The sequence below is a fragment of the Pollachius pollachius genome (assembly GCF_949987615.1).
Source record: "Pollachius pollachius genome assembly, chromosome: 17".
NCBI lineage: Eukaryota > Metazoa > Chordata > Actinopteri > Gadiformes > Gadidae > Pollachius > Pollachius pollachius.
This window is the reverse complement of record NC_136950.1, coordinates 1,318,613-1,333,352: the sequence shown is the minus strand read 5'-3', so window position 1 is coordinate 1,333,352 and position 14,740 is coordinate 1,318,613. Positions and strand designations below refer to the sequence as shown.

The 14,740-nt window shown below is 45.6% G+C and overlaps 1 protein-coding gene across 1 annotated transcript in view; it reads left to right on the top strand.

The window, feature by feature from the left end:
• The window catches only part of vipr1b (vasoactive intestinal peptide receptor 1b), a gene marked incomplete at both ends in the record, with an annotated part of 75,748 nt that overhangs the window by 60,182 nt on the left and 826 nt on the right, over positions 1-14,740 (top strand). The window contains 6 exons of the mRNA XM_079754569.1: positions 3,322-3,475; positions 3,632-3,692; positions 3,964-4,036; positions 9,273-9,364; positions 9,838-9,967; positions 13,584-13,625. Of these exons, the coding sequence (XP_079610695.1) occupies positions 3,322-3,475; positions 3,632-3,692; positions 3,964-4,036; positions 9,273-9,364; positions 9,838-9,967; positions 13,584-13,625 (552 nt within the window). The remainder of the gene's footprint in view (positions 1-3,321; positions 3,476-3,631; positions 3,693-3,963; positions 4,037-9,272; positions 9,365-9,837; positions 9,968-13,583; positions 13,626-14,740) is intronic.

Genomic DNA, 14,740 nt, shown 5'->3' with positions numbered 1-14,740 from the left:
AGCATTGGTGCAGATCATCTTCTGTGAAGGCATCTTGACATATGCCAATATGTCTCTGGTTGAGATAGCAAGCTGTGCTGAATAAAATATGCAGGGATTAATATAATACACTATAAACGTTGCCTGGTATCATCCATGTGTTTGTGACCCCCCACCCCCTTCCAGGGTGGTTTTGGAATTCAAGGAAACCTACTCCTTCATTATGTATTCCCTTCTGCATTACACCCAAGTTGTAAGACACATCCTCCACCCTAAAGCCCCCTCTTTTAGATTAAAGAAGATATGCAAGCCCTGCCAGACGCACACAGACATTTATAAGCAGCCGCCGACTCCCTCTCCACAGACCACCTCCTTATCTTCTGCTGCTGTGAGTTCAGCCTGTCTCACAGAGAGCTTAGAGGGATCCTGCTTTGTTAAAGCACAAAGCACTGAGGGAGTGTCCCAGCTACACCATGACGGAGCCCTTCTCCGTCCTCCTCCGTCACCCACAGGACAAGCCCACCAGCTTGGCACACACTCCCTCCACTTCCTGTCCATCTACTGACCCCAAGGTTTCCTTTTTACCAATGCAGGCCTGTGTGTCGAGTGTCTACCTTATGTTGTGTGCTTGGGGAGGGGGTGTGATGATTCATACAGTGGCTAAGGTGTGGGGACTATTGGCCCATGAGGTTGTAGGTACGATCCCCGGTGTCGGAAGCCTGTCATGCGAGCAACATTCGTCAACGCTGACAGACTCCTGACGCCTTGGACCTGATCCACCTAGGGTGGTACTTTGGATATAAATGTTGCATCATAGAATTCTTTCAGTCACTTTCATTTCATCATTGAATAGAAGCCAGCTTCTTAAGGTTTTGGCTTACGACAGCTTCTTAAATTGTATATATTATATTGTTACCTGATTTCACCTGAACCAGCTTCTTTTTGGTGTGCGTGTGCATGCATAGCTTCACCTACAGCCACTGTACACCCCCCTGGTCCAAAGACAGCCGGTGACAACTCGCACCATCAGGAGGTGGTCCCCTGAGATGGAAAGTGCCCTGAGAGACTGTTTCGACACCAAAGTAAGGGATGTGCTGATCGACCCGCCTGGTGAGGATATAGAGGGGATGACACACTGTCTGACGGAGTACCTGAACTTCTGCGCAGGCGTGGTCTCCCCTGTCAAGACTGTCCGCTGCTACCCAACCAAGCCATGGGTAACGCGGGAAGCCAAGGCTGTCCTCAACAAGAAGAAGGCTGGAGGGAGGAGCAGGAGCAGGGACAGGGAGGCCATGAAGGCAGCACAGCAGGGGGTGAAACACTGTGTGAGGGGAGCTAAGGACAGCTACAGGAGAAAGGTGGAGCAGAAGCTGAGGGAGAACAACATGAGGGAGGTTTGGGAAGGACCATCACAGGTCAAAACACAAAGACCGGAGCTACAGGGGGGACAATGCAGACTGCCCCCCCCCAACCTCAGCACAATCCCCGCCTCACATCACCACAGACCAGACAGACTGAGGAAGCTCCGGCCCAGGAAAGCAGCAGGCCCGGACAAAGTGTGTCCGAGACTACTGAAGACCTGCGCTGCAGAACTGGGGAAACCACTACAATGGATCTTCAACCTTAGCCCGCGGCTAGGGAGAGGGAAGACATCCTGCATCGTTCCGGTTCCAAAGAAGAACAGGCCAGCCAGATGTTGGTGTGGAGGATGCCATCCTCTACATGCTACACCGAGTCCACTCCCATCTGGATAAGGCAAGCGGCACAATGAGGATTCTCTTATTGGACTTCTCCAGTCCCTTTAACACCATCCAGCCCCCTATGCTTCAGGACAAACTGAACAGGATGGGAGTGGACCCCTATCTGGTGGACTGGATTGACGATTACCTCACTGACAGGCCACAGTACGTCAGGCTGAAGGACACCATGTCTGACACTGTGGTCAGCAGCACTGGAGCCCCCCAGGGCACACAGCTGGCCCCTCTTCTCTTCACCCTGTACACCTCAGACTTTTGTTACAACTCGGAGCTATGTCACATACAGAAGTACGCCGATGACACAGCCATCGTTGGGTGAATAAGGGGTGACAGAGAGGATCAGAGAGTATCAGACTCTGGTGGTGGACTTTGCTCTCTAGTGCCACACTAACCGGCTACAGCTCAACACCTCTAAGACGAAGGAGCTGGTCATTGACTTTGGGAGGTCCAGACCAAGGCTACGACCAGTCCTGCTAGAGGGAGCTGAGGTGGAGACTGTAAAATCATACAAATACCTCGGGGTGTGGCTGGATTATAAACTGGACTGGACAACACACACCAGCTACCTGTATGGGAAGACACAAAGCAGGTTGTACTTCCTTAGGAGATTGCGGTCCTTCAACATCTGCAGCAAACTGCTGTGGATGTTTTACAAGTCTGTGGTTGCCAGCGTCCACTTCTACACTGTGGTGTGCTGGGGAGGCAGCATATACAAGAGGGACACCTCCAGACTGGATAAACTGATCAGGCTGGCCGGCTCTGTGGTCGGCATGAAGCTGGACTCACTGGTGACTGTGGCAGAGAGGAGGACACTGGACAAACTGCTGAACATTATTGACAATGCCAGCCACCCCCTGCACACCGTCGTCAGCAACCAGAGGAGCCTGTTCAGCTGAAGGCTGCTCCTTCCCATGGTTAAGACCAACAGACTGAAGAACTGCTTTGTCCCTCATGCCATCACACTCTACACCTCCTCACTCGGGGGGAGGAGGAGGAAATGGAGGAAATAGAGTAAAGAGCACAGAAGGGAAGGAGAGGTGCACAGTGCAATAACAATAATCTAATCTACCGAAATACATAACTGGACACTATTCTTCTTTTTTTGTGCAATAGCCTAATTCACCTCTTAATTTAACTTCAGATTAAATTTATTTAACTGCTAATTTCTGCGAAGGTCATTTGTCATTCATCATTTATTTATTTATCCACTGTATGACAACACAATGCCATATACAGCCATATATTTATCTATATTTATCTCTACTTTCAATATTAGCTAAGAGTTTATTGTTTTATCTTATATTGTTTATATATTGTGTTGTGTTTCTGTAAGCTACTGGAAATGAAATTTCCTTGAGGGAGTCATCCCAAAGGATCAATAAAGCCAAGTCTAAGTCTAATTCTATGCGCGCATAGGCGATTGTGCATTTGTGTGTGCATTGTGTACGCGGGCACGTGCGTGTTTGAGCGTGTTGTGTGCGTGTGTGTGTGCATGCATGCGTGTGTGTGTGTGTGTGTTGTGTGTGCGTGTTTGTAGGTGTATGCATGTGCCTGATTGTAATTGTGTCTGTGTGTTTAGTGGCTGTTGGGCTGCAAGGTGGCGATGGTGTTCTTCCAGTACGGCGTCATGGCCAGCTTCTTCTGGCTGCTGGTGGAGGGGCTTTACCTCCACGCCCTATTGGCTGTCTCCTTCTTCTCCGAGAGGAAGTACTTCTGGGCCTATATTCTGATTGGTTGGGGTAAGAATGGTTGTCGAATCATGCCTTTTCACCACACTGCAAACAAAAATAGGAACTTGGCCTTTAGAGGCAGTATAGATGCACAACAGGAAGTGACAGGCAGCGATGGAAGAATGTGTCTAGATTGTGTTCATACGTTTGTTGTTGTGTTTCCAGGAGGGCCGATGGTCTTCATCACAGCTTGGACCATCGCAAAGGCCAAGTACAACGATGTGGGGTAGGAACCGGCCCAGACCGGAATGAGTGTGTCCTGGAGTGACAGAACAAACCCGAAGTGGAATGAGTGTGTCCTGGAGTGACAGAACAAACCCGAAGTGGAATGAGTGTGTCCTGGAGTGACAGAACAAACCCGAAGTGGAATGAGTGTGTCCTGGAGTGACAGAAAGGGCCAAAACTGGAATGATGTGTCCTGGAGTGACGTAGTGGGCCCAAACCCGTTGTTTCCTAGAGTGATGCTGGACTGACTTGTGTTTGTTTTCCTGTGCTAGGTGCTGGGATATCATCGAGAACACGGATGGGCTCTGGTGGATAATTAAAACTCCCATACTGTTCTCCATTTTGGTACGTTCCCACTAATACACACATTCTTCATTATTTATGAATGTTTACTATATCATCAGAGACAGAAACTGAAAGATAAATTCAGATTTTTGCAATATAGTCCAGGCAAACTCAGATTTGACTAGAAACAAATTGCAACAGATTTTACTTTGCCAAAGTGCATATCTATGATGCTTTATGAACAAAATACTGAAAGTCCTAAGAAGCAACTGTTGCGGAAACATAGCTAATTTGCATAAATCCAATATGGGTGCAAAATTCCATAATTTGCTCTCAGAAGGCATTTTTAATTTATTTAAAAATACTAAAATCTGTTTTTTTGGACTCCAATAATATTTGGAAACATGGTTATTTAATTTTTTGATGAAATTCTCATTTGCATTAATCCAATATGGCTGCCAAAAATCTAAATTTCCCATATTTTTGCTCTCAGAAGACATATTCAACTGATTCTAACTCATACAATATTGCTTTGGTACACCAGGATTCATTTGAACTATATTGCAATTTGAGTGTGGTGGTGGAGTAATGCACCACCATCAAGAGCACTGGAAATCTCCACCGGACTTCAGACACCAGAGGACATCAGCATGACTGCTTTGGTTGCCTGGAGGGGAAGAGAGGGTCATTCAAACAGTCCAGGGGCGTGACTAAAGAGTTCATACTTGATGGCACACAATGATGGAAGATCTTATGTTTGCTCTCCCAAGGTTACCAGTCTCTTAAATATCAGCTGTGGGTCCACCTTTATGGATTCTCCTTTGATCTTCACAGCTGATCTTGATCAAAGTGTCATCGTTTGGTCAGCCTTCCGGAATATGAACTCTTGAAGCATTCTCGATGAAGGGATCTCTGTCTCTGAGATGGCTGATCAAGTCTAGTGTGTCACTGAAATCTCTCTCCTGTCTGGCCTTCGACATATCTTTGTGCTGTTCGCTGGTTTCATAAGATACCCCACTGAACTTCTGCATGGCGTCATTGACGTTTGCACAGGCAGGCATCATCATGACCCAAATTATGCGTTGAGTCTCTGTCATGCCCTTTCCTTGCGTCGGGGCCCGTGCGTCTTATAACTTCTCATCATCACCTGTTCAATAATGAGGTCTGCGAACAGTCCCCCCACATGATATACGCCGCACCACATGATATTCTTCCACAAACTTCTGATGGACATCTGGGTGTTTCAGTCAGATTGATCATCTGATGAAGGTATACGAATGCAGACTTTGCATATAGCCTATGTCCGGCTGCTTCAAAGTATGGCAGCATTTCATGTACCGATTAAAGGTGCAATCGTTTCCTTCTTCTCGTTTATTTTACCTTGGATTGTCACCAATGCTTCTGCTGAACACACTTGTACCGCAGATAATGTACCAGACATTGCGCCATCATACAGTTTCGCTGCTGCTGTCAAGTTGGTTGCGACTATATCTCGTTGTGTGTCTTGTATCCCTTCATAATTTCCGTCAGGATTAGAAGAAGGTATTTGGTCTTCAGATTCCTCAGCTGTCTCCTTGGTTGGTACTGGTACATTGTATGCATCTGCAACAAGAATGGGGTTGAGTGCAGCATCTACTAGCATATGGCCACGCACTGCCCTTTACACAGCCTTGCAAGTCATGATGTGGCTGACCGTGTTGCCAGGGTGTACAACCTCGAGGACTTCTTGCAGTCCTGAGCCTGCCATCAGGGGTCCAATGCTGCCCAGGAAGCTCATGTGCATGTGAAATCCAACAAGCCTGAGAATCATGTGCATCAGGGGACTGGTGTCTTGCTGAGACCGGATAATAATTTCAATTCTTTTCGGTATGAGGGCTGGTCAAATGTGAGGACTTGAGTTACATTATAATTGCACAGCCTGAGCTGATACAAATTGCAGTGTAGAGTAGATGCAGGATACATCGCTTGGATCAAGGCCAATCATTGGTAGGAACATTACAGAAGCCTTTCCTGGGTGGTGACATTGGTGTGACAGCTGCATCATTCAAGACCAGTCTGGCCTTGGAGAGCGAAGGAGTAGTGAGCTCTTCCTCAATACATGATGTAAGGGCAGGTAGGTGGGAGGTGGTATTGATGAAGAGATCTTGAAATACTTAATATTGATACGACTAACAGCAGCAATATCAGCAGCCGACAAATGTACTCTAGGAACAGGCTTGTTGCCTTGTGTTGCTGGTGTAACCGCAACAATTATACCCATTCCATAGAACGTACCTGAACCATCGACTGCATCGACATATTGTGTTCTGATGTATACCCAGGTATTTCAGTACCTTGTGGTGCTGCTGCATTCCTTTCATATCTCATAGGCACATGAGAAACCTTGTCCATGAAGCGTGTCTACTAAGAAACGGGATGAAAAGTGATTGAAGGCCTAGTTGCAGAGGTGCTAGTATGGCCCTTGTACGTATTGCTTGCATGATACATTGTCCAATTCACAATAATATTTTTTCCAGCAAACATTGTTCTGTGACTTTCCGCTATTTCAATAACTTGCATACGATGTATGAGAGAAAGGATATGACAAAATACCGCCATTTGGATTTATGCAAATGAACATTTAATCCAAACAAATAATGACATATTCTAAATTAATCCTTGTATCAAAAATAACATATTTTAGCATTTTAAATCATTAAATTGTGTGTTGTGCGAGCATAGATATGGCAATTTATGTATTTTGTGGCCATATTGGATTTATGCAAATTAAACATGTTATTCATCAAACAAACAAATCAAACAAATGTTATTTTTTAGGACTTTTAGTATGTTGTTCAGGGGCCATCATAGATATGCTCTGCATTAAAATAAATTCTGTTGCAATTTATTCCAAGTTGAGTAAAAAAAGGGTTACATTTCCTGGACTATTATATAGTCGTCCATCGACACTCAATAGTAGGTGCCCTATATCCATCTCCTCAAACACTGGAGATTATTGCTGGTATAATTCTTCTTCCTCATTTTAATCACACGTCGATACAACCAAGATGTCAGTAAGACCTCTCAGGGCTCCAGAGTTGTCAGGAACGGATGATAAGATGATAACAAGCAATTGGTCTCTTGTCCATGGCGTCGCTTACCTGACAGTTAGGCTTTCCTATGTCTATTTAAGCATTCTTTGGTTTCACAGCACCAAGCACTCAAATACAGTATCACAATAGGGAATAGCATCTTTTAGAATGCAAAACAATTGAATTTAGTGGAAGTATGTTAGTGTGTGTGTATTTGTGTGTACGTTTAAGTACACACAGTTAATTATGAGTTTTTTTCCATTTTAAAATGTGTGAAATGAGCGGGTTAAAAGTGAGAAGCAGCAATTCAATAAAGGTGGAAAAGTATTTTCTAAAAAGCTTTAGTGACATGGAAAAGGAACACATAAAATACTTTTTAGGTCTTTAGTCGCATGGAAAAGGAACACATAAAATACACCATGTACAAGCCCATAACTTTTAGGATTGATAGTAGTTGTACCGCGAGTGAGTGTTTAAAAGAATGAATGAATGCGGGGGATGCTTGGCGCGCGTGTGTCTGTTTAAACACACGCAAACTAATCACGTAGGCTAATACATAATACAGTCCATGGCAATATATATTAATGGGGGGACACATGCATATTATGAACACAAGTTGATAACGATAATGTATACAATACTGGTAAGAAACAATGTTTGTTAATGTATTGCCGCATATCATTAAATAGACCCACAGTTGTGGCCACAGGACCGCATATCATATGTGTGTTAAGTTTTCTTTGCCGAAATTTACATGACGACTCAGTGTTTCTGAAGTTGTAAAAGAAAACGCTATTCCATGGGTGAATTAGTCCATATTATTTGCAAATAAACTTAGCCATTTGCAGTTTGAAATGTATGTGGTCATGCATCTGTTTCAGGGGAGACTGCAAACTCGCTGTCAAAATGTCAACTCGTCAATTTAAAATGCGCTCATGGCTCTTAAAGGGGATGGGAGATGGGGCTCTCATTGGTTTATTGCATGTTACGCCCAAAACACACCTACGGGTAATTAGGCTACTTCAGACCAGCCATTTTTAGATTTGTGACGTGCGCAAGAGTCATTTTTCCGCCGGTATAATAGCAACAGCACCAGAGACCCGCCCACAAAGCTACTTCCGTTTTGAGCATCTCACGTTTCAGACCGTTAGAATAGAGCCCAAAAGTCCTGTTTAGGTCTTTAGTGACATGGAAAAGGAACACATAAAATACTTTTCAGGTTTTTATGACATGGAAAAGTAACACATAAAGTACTTTTTAGGTCTTTAGTGCCATGGAAAAGGAACACATAAAGTACTTCTCATGTCTTTAGTGGCATGGAAAAAGAACACAAAGTATTTTCTAGGTCTTTAGTGACTTGGAAAAGGAACACAAGCATAAAGCGAAAGTCTTGTCCTATTATTCCCTGAGTCTCAGCTGTCTTTTTCCAGCAGACTATATCAAAAGCACACAAACACTTTTGTGTTTTGATAAAGCTCTCTGACGTCTATTATTCATGTGTGATGCATGTTTTGATGGCCTCTTTTCAAGGCTTCTGTCTCTCGGCGCATTACTTAGGAGGTCACTTGGCTGGGCACGTTCTGCTTTGTTATTTGGTGCTAAGCCTACCATTTCGACCTGGCCTCAGTAGTATCTCCTGAGCTGTCTGGGGCGGCCGGACAGTGGTGGAGAAAGCTTGGGTCACCGCCGTGGACGCTAATCCCATTTGAATGCCAAAATTTTCATTAAACGTTTCTTTGTTATTCGATACGATATGATACAATAGTACTTTATTGTCAGAGCAAGTCTGAAATTTGTCTTTCATCCCAGCATCTATATTTACAAACATCACGGACAAGACATCAGGAAAGGACATCAAAAACAGGACATCAAGATAGGCCCCACAAATATAACACAAGTATCTAAATGAAGACACCTGCTTGATTTTTTCTTGATGGATTATACAAGCCAAATACAATCTCTTCTGTTTTCTTGGTGTTCATCTGAAGTGTATTATTGTCTTAAAACCTTCTTCCAGACTGGTGATATCACCTTAAGGGTGAAACCTCTTTCCAACTATACATGGCTCTCAACTTCTATCTTAAAACATTATTTAAAATCGTTGACATTTTCATATATATGTATATAAGAAAAATTGATTCTTATGAAGAAATGCTCCAGGGTCTGGGGCATTTCTTTGTAGCATGCTTCATAATTTCTTCCCATCTCTTGCAAATGTTGTGCAGATGAACTTCTTCCTCTTCATCTGTATCATTCGAATACTTCGTCAAAAAATCAACTGCCCGGATATAGGAAGAAACGAGTCAAACCAGTATTTGTAAGTTAATTTGAATGTTTCTTTCCTATTGCAATCTGTATTATTTCTTTGTCTTCTTCTTCTTCATTAGTTATAATAATGGTAACCCTATGGTGTATTATTTATGTCCTGGTCCAAACTTGGTCCTCATTCTGTGGAGGTTAACGTGATGTACAAGTTTATTTTAGAAGTGTACAAGGTAGCGTTTGGGTAAAGATCGATAGCCTGTGTGGGAGTTAAACATGAAACCATGGCTCATCTTAATCTCCCTGTGGCAGGGAGATTAAGATTATTGGAATATTATTGGAATATTTGATTTTTCTCTACTAGGATTTACTTTTGCGTGAGTTCTTTCCCAGCTGATGTTGACATCTGTTTTTCCGTCTGTCTCAACGATCGCCTGGGAAGAGGAACTCTCTGTTGAGAGTTTTATTATCCCCTTTAGGCTTCATCCAAACTTTCTAAGCCTCTAAACTCTTGTTCCTCTGTTACAGGAGATTGGCGAAGTCTACCCTGCTTCTGATCCCTCTGTTCGGGATCAACTTCATCGTGTTCGCCTTCATCCCGGAGCAGTTGAAGACAGAGCTGCGCCTGGTGTTCGACCTGATTCTGGGATCCTTCCAGGTACACTGGGGCCCTTTTAGCATTAGCATTGTTTTAAACGGTCAGTAGTGGATATTCTACTTACATTTTATTTATATTTAGGACATTTAGCAGATGCTTTTATCCAAAGCGACTTACAATAAGTACATTTGTCATAAAAAAAGTTAAACAACATATCTAGGTTAACCCATTCCCCGTAAACAACAAAGGATAAGATGCTACATAGCTAAGTGCTGTAACAAAATATGACGTACAATAAGTGCGTATGTTCTTGTGGTTCTGTGTAGCTCTGCTGGTATAGCATGGGGTTTGCACTGCACCGGGTTTGGGTTTCAATTTCCACTCTTCTATTCTACGGGTGTATCCAAATGGAAAGACCTTTTAAAAAAAAGCGGCCACCAAATGGCCTACATGAATTCATTTTCACAGTGCCCTTAAACTATGGCGCGGAACACCTCGTCCCAACTGATCCTAGAACCAGCATGGACTTTACTGGATTCCTGCTGGGATTTGCAGTTTTTGGCTGGACCTTGCTTGGTGAATCTCTATGTCCTCCTCTGTACCACCATTGAACGTACTGTCCCACTATATAGTGAGCCGCTATGCAGCTTGCAGCAGACATTGAAGCTCCTTTGGATCAAGGCTAGTCAGTTTATCATACTTTTAACCAGGAAGTGTTTTGGAGTTTTTTTTATGTCATCCGGCAAACCTCTTTAAGGAGCCGTTGAACCCGAATCCCTTTTTATTTAGTTTTAAATATATGTCTTATATGATCGTCAACATAGTAATCTATGAAACTTTATCAACATAGTAATCTATGACAGTTCTTTAGTGACGTCTGAAAGCCTTTACAGAGGCACTCAGATGTCACTTAAGAACAACCCCTGATCAGCCCTTGTAGTCAGCATTTTCAAAATTCAGTGTGTAAATCCTGCAGAAGGCCCTATTCTAGTGTTAAAAGTCTCATACTCTGTGGGACTGTACAACACACCTTTGGCTACTCACATGCAGAGAACTGCTTGTCTGCGATATCATCGGTGGGAGCAGGAGGAATCAGGAGTGGTCATGTATTTGTAATGGTGTTGCTGCTTCATTACATTGATACAACATTGATATAAATATTCATAAATAGTTGTCAAAGGAATCCATGAGAACATTGTACTATTTTACAATCGTCTTCATATTAAATAAAAGACATTGTGACTACAAGTCGTTCACTTCTGGATCTGTCCTGCTGATCCGTATTCTCGGGAGCCAGCGAGCGATGGCTCATCAGGGTGTAGTCGACTCCACCCTGTTGACAGAAGACCTCATCAGGGTGTAGTCGACTCCACCCTGTGTCCTAGAAACAGAAGACCTCATCAGGCTGTAGTCGACTCCACCCTGTGTGCTAGAGACAGAAGAGCTCATCAGGGTGTAGTCGACTCCACCCTGGAGACAGAAGAGCTCATCAGGCTGTAGTCGACTCCACCCTGGAGACAGAAGAGCTCATCAGGCTGTAGTCGACTCCACCCTGGAGACAGAAGACCTCAACAGGGTGTAGTCGACTCCGCCCTGGAGACAGAAGACCTCATCAGGGTGTAGTCGACTCTGCCCTGGAGACAGAAGACCTCATCAGGGTGTAGTCGACTCCACCCTGGAGACAGAAGACCTCATCAGGGTGTAGTCGACTCCACCCTGGAGACAGAAGACCTCAACAGGGTGTAGTCGACTCCGCCCTGGAGACAGAAGACCTCATCAGGGTGTAGTCGACTCCGCCCTGGAGACAGAAGACCTCATCAGGGTGTAGTCGACTCCACCCTGGAGACAGAAGACCTCAACAGGGTGAAGTTGACTGGGCAGGTTTGGAGCACATGCCAGTTGTCCCAGTGGATCCCTCACCCTCACAGAGTCACAGCGGTCAGCCTGCTGCCCAATGAGCCATGAGAGGGAGAGGAGCCAGACCACCTGACTAAGAGTACTGCTTAATTAACAAGATTAACATTCTGTCCCCACACTCCTTGTTAACCTGATGTCTCAGTTGTCCCAGACTTCTCCGCCAGCATGTGGAGTGTTTTGTAGTTACACTGATGGGAGATGGGTTGTGCTCAGCCTCACTTTGCTTTGGATAAAAGTATTTAAATGGTAATGTATCTCCTGTTAGTTTACCTTTCTTACACATACTGTAATGTCATGTGTAATGACCGGGCTGATCTCTAGAGCATGTACCCCAGACCGGGCTGATCTCTAGAGTTTGTACCCCAGACCGGGCTGATCTGTAGAGTTTGTACCCCAGACCGGGCTGATATCTAGAGTGTGTACCCCAGACCGGGCTGATCTGTAGAGTTTGTACCCCAGACCGGGCTGATCTGTAGAGTTTGTACCCCAGACCGGGCTGATATCTAGAGTTTGTACCCCAGACCGGGCTGATATCTAGAGTTTGTACCCCAGACCGGGCTGATATCTAGAGTTTGTACCCCAGACCGGGCTGATATCTAGAGTGTGTACCCCAGACCGGGCTGATCTGTAGAGTTTGTACCCCAGACCGGGCTGATCTGTAGAGTTTGTACCCCAGACCGGGCTGATCTGTAGAGTTTGTACCCCAGACCGGGCTGATATCTAGAGTTTGTACCCCAGACCGGGCTGATATCTAGAGTTTGTACCCCAGACCGGGCTGATATCTAGAGTTTGTACCCCAGACCGGGCTGATATCTAGAGTGTGTACCCCAGACCGGGCTGATCTGTAGAGTTTGTAACCCAGACCGGGCTGATCTCTAGAGTTTGTACCCCAGACCGGGCTGATATCTAGAGTTTGTACCCCAGACCGGGCTGATATCTAGAGTTTGTACCCCAGACCGGGCTGATATCTAGAGTTTGTACCCCAGACCGGGCCGATATCTAGAGTGTGAACCCCAGACCGGGCTGATCTGTAGAGTTTGTACCCCAGACCGGGCTGATCTGTAGAGTTTGTACCCCAGACCGGCCTGATATCTAGAGTTTGTACCCCAGACCGGGCTGATATCTAGAGTTTGTACCCCAGACCGGGCCGATATCTAGAGTTTGTACCCCAGACCGGGCTGATCTGTAGAGTTTGTACCCCAGACCGGCCTGATATCTAGAGTTTGTACCCCAGACCGGGCTGATCTCTAGAGTTTGTACCCCAGACCGGGCTGATCTCTAGAGTTTGTACCCCAGACCGGGCTGATATCTAGAGTTTGTACCCCAGACCGGGCTGATATCTAGAGTTTGTACCCCAGACCGGGCTGATATCTAGAGTGTGAACCCCAGACCGGGCTGATCTGTAGAGTTTGTACCCCAGACCGGGCTGATCTGTAGAGTTTGTACCCCAGACCGGGCTGATATCTAGAGTTTGTACCCCAGACCGGGCTGATATCTAGAGTTTGTACCCCAGACCGGGCTGATATCTAGAGTGTGTACCCCAGACCGGGCTGATCTGTAGAGTTTGTACCCCAGACCGGGCTGATCTCTAGAGTTTGTACCCCAGACCGGGCTGATCTCTAGGGTTTGTACCCCAGACCGTGCTGATATCTAGAGTTTGTACCCCAGACCGGGCTGATCTCTAGAGTGTGTACCCCAGACCGGGCTGTTCGTAGAGTGTGTACCCCAGACCGGGCTGATATGTACGTGTGGTCCTCAGGGTTTCGTGGTGGCCGTGCTGTACTGTTTCCTCAACGGGGAGGTAGGTACCAGCGCCTTACACACTCTGATATTCATGTTCTGACCTGGCATTCTCACCATGGCATGTGACACACACACACATGTGCACCCATACACACACAAAGTTGCTCACGCACAAACACACACACGCACACACACACACACACACACACACACACACACACACACACACACAAACATACAAACATGTGCTACCGCTAATGCAATGCAACAAGCACAATATTTGGCACCCACACTCACACACACACTCACACTCTAACACACACAAACATGCAGGGACCCACACTCACACACACAATCACACTCTAACACACACAAACATGCAGGGACCCACACTCACACACACAATCACACTCTAACACACACAAACATGCAGGGACCCACACTCACACACACACTCTAACACACACAAACATGTAGGGACCCACACTCACACACACACTCACACTCTAACACACACAAACATGCAGGGAACCACACTCACACACACACTCTAACACACACAAACATGTAGGGACCCACACTCACACACACTCACACTCTAACACACACAAACATGCAGGGACCCACACTCACACTCTAACACACACAAACATGCAGGGACCCACACTCACAGAGGTGGATGTTGGGTCTGAGGGGCGATCAACGGGTGGAGGAGAAGTATATGGAGGGTTGTGTCTTGGGGCAGCTTCCTTGGAACTCTTTTATTTGGGGTGGGATGTTGGTTGGGGTGGGTGGAGGCTGGCTGCCGCTCCAGAATATGAAGTCACTGGCTGTGTGACGCCCATGTGAATACTGAGAAGATGCTAAGACCAAGCTCAGAGGGATTTAATGTGTTTCCATTTGTCAGGTTATTTAGAAGCCGTGCCAGAGACGACAACACATGGAACACAACATGAACCCTCTCCTCTCTCTCCTCCACCCTCTCCTCCACCCTCTCTCCTCCACCCTCTCTCCTCCACTCTCTCCTCCCCTCTCTCTATTCTACTCTCTCCTCCACTCTTTACTCCACCCTCTATCCTCCACTCTCTCCTCCACCTTCTATCCTCCCCTCTCTCTCCTCCACCTCTTCTCCTCCAACTCCTCTCCTCCCCTCTCTCTCCTCCACCTCCTCTC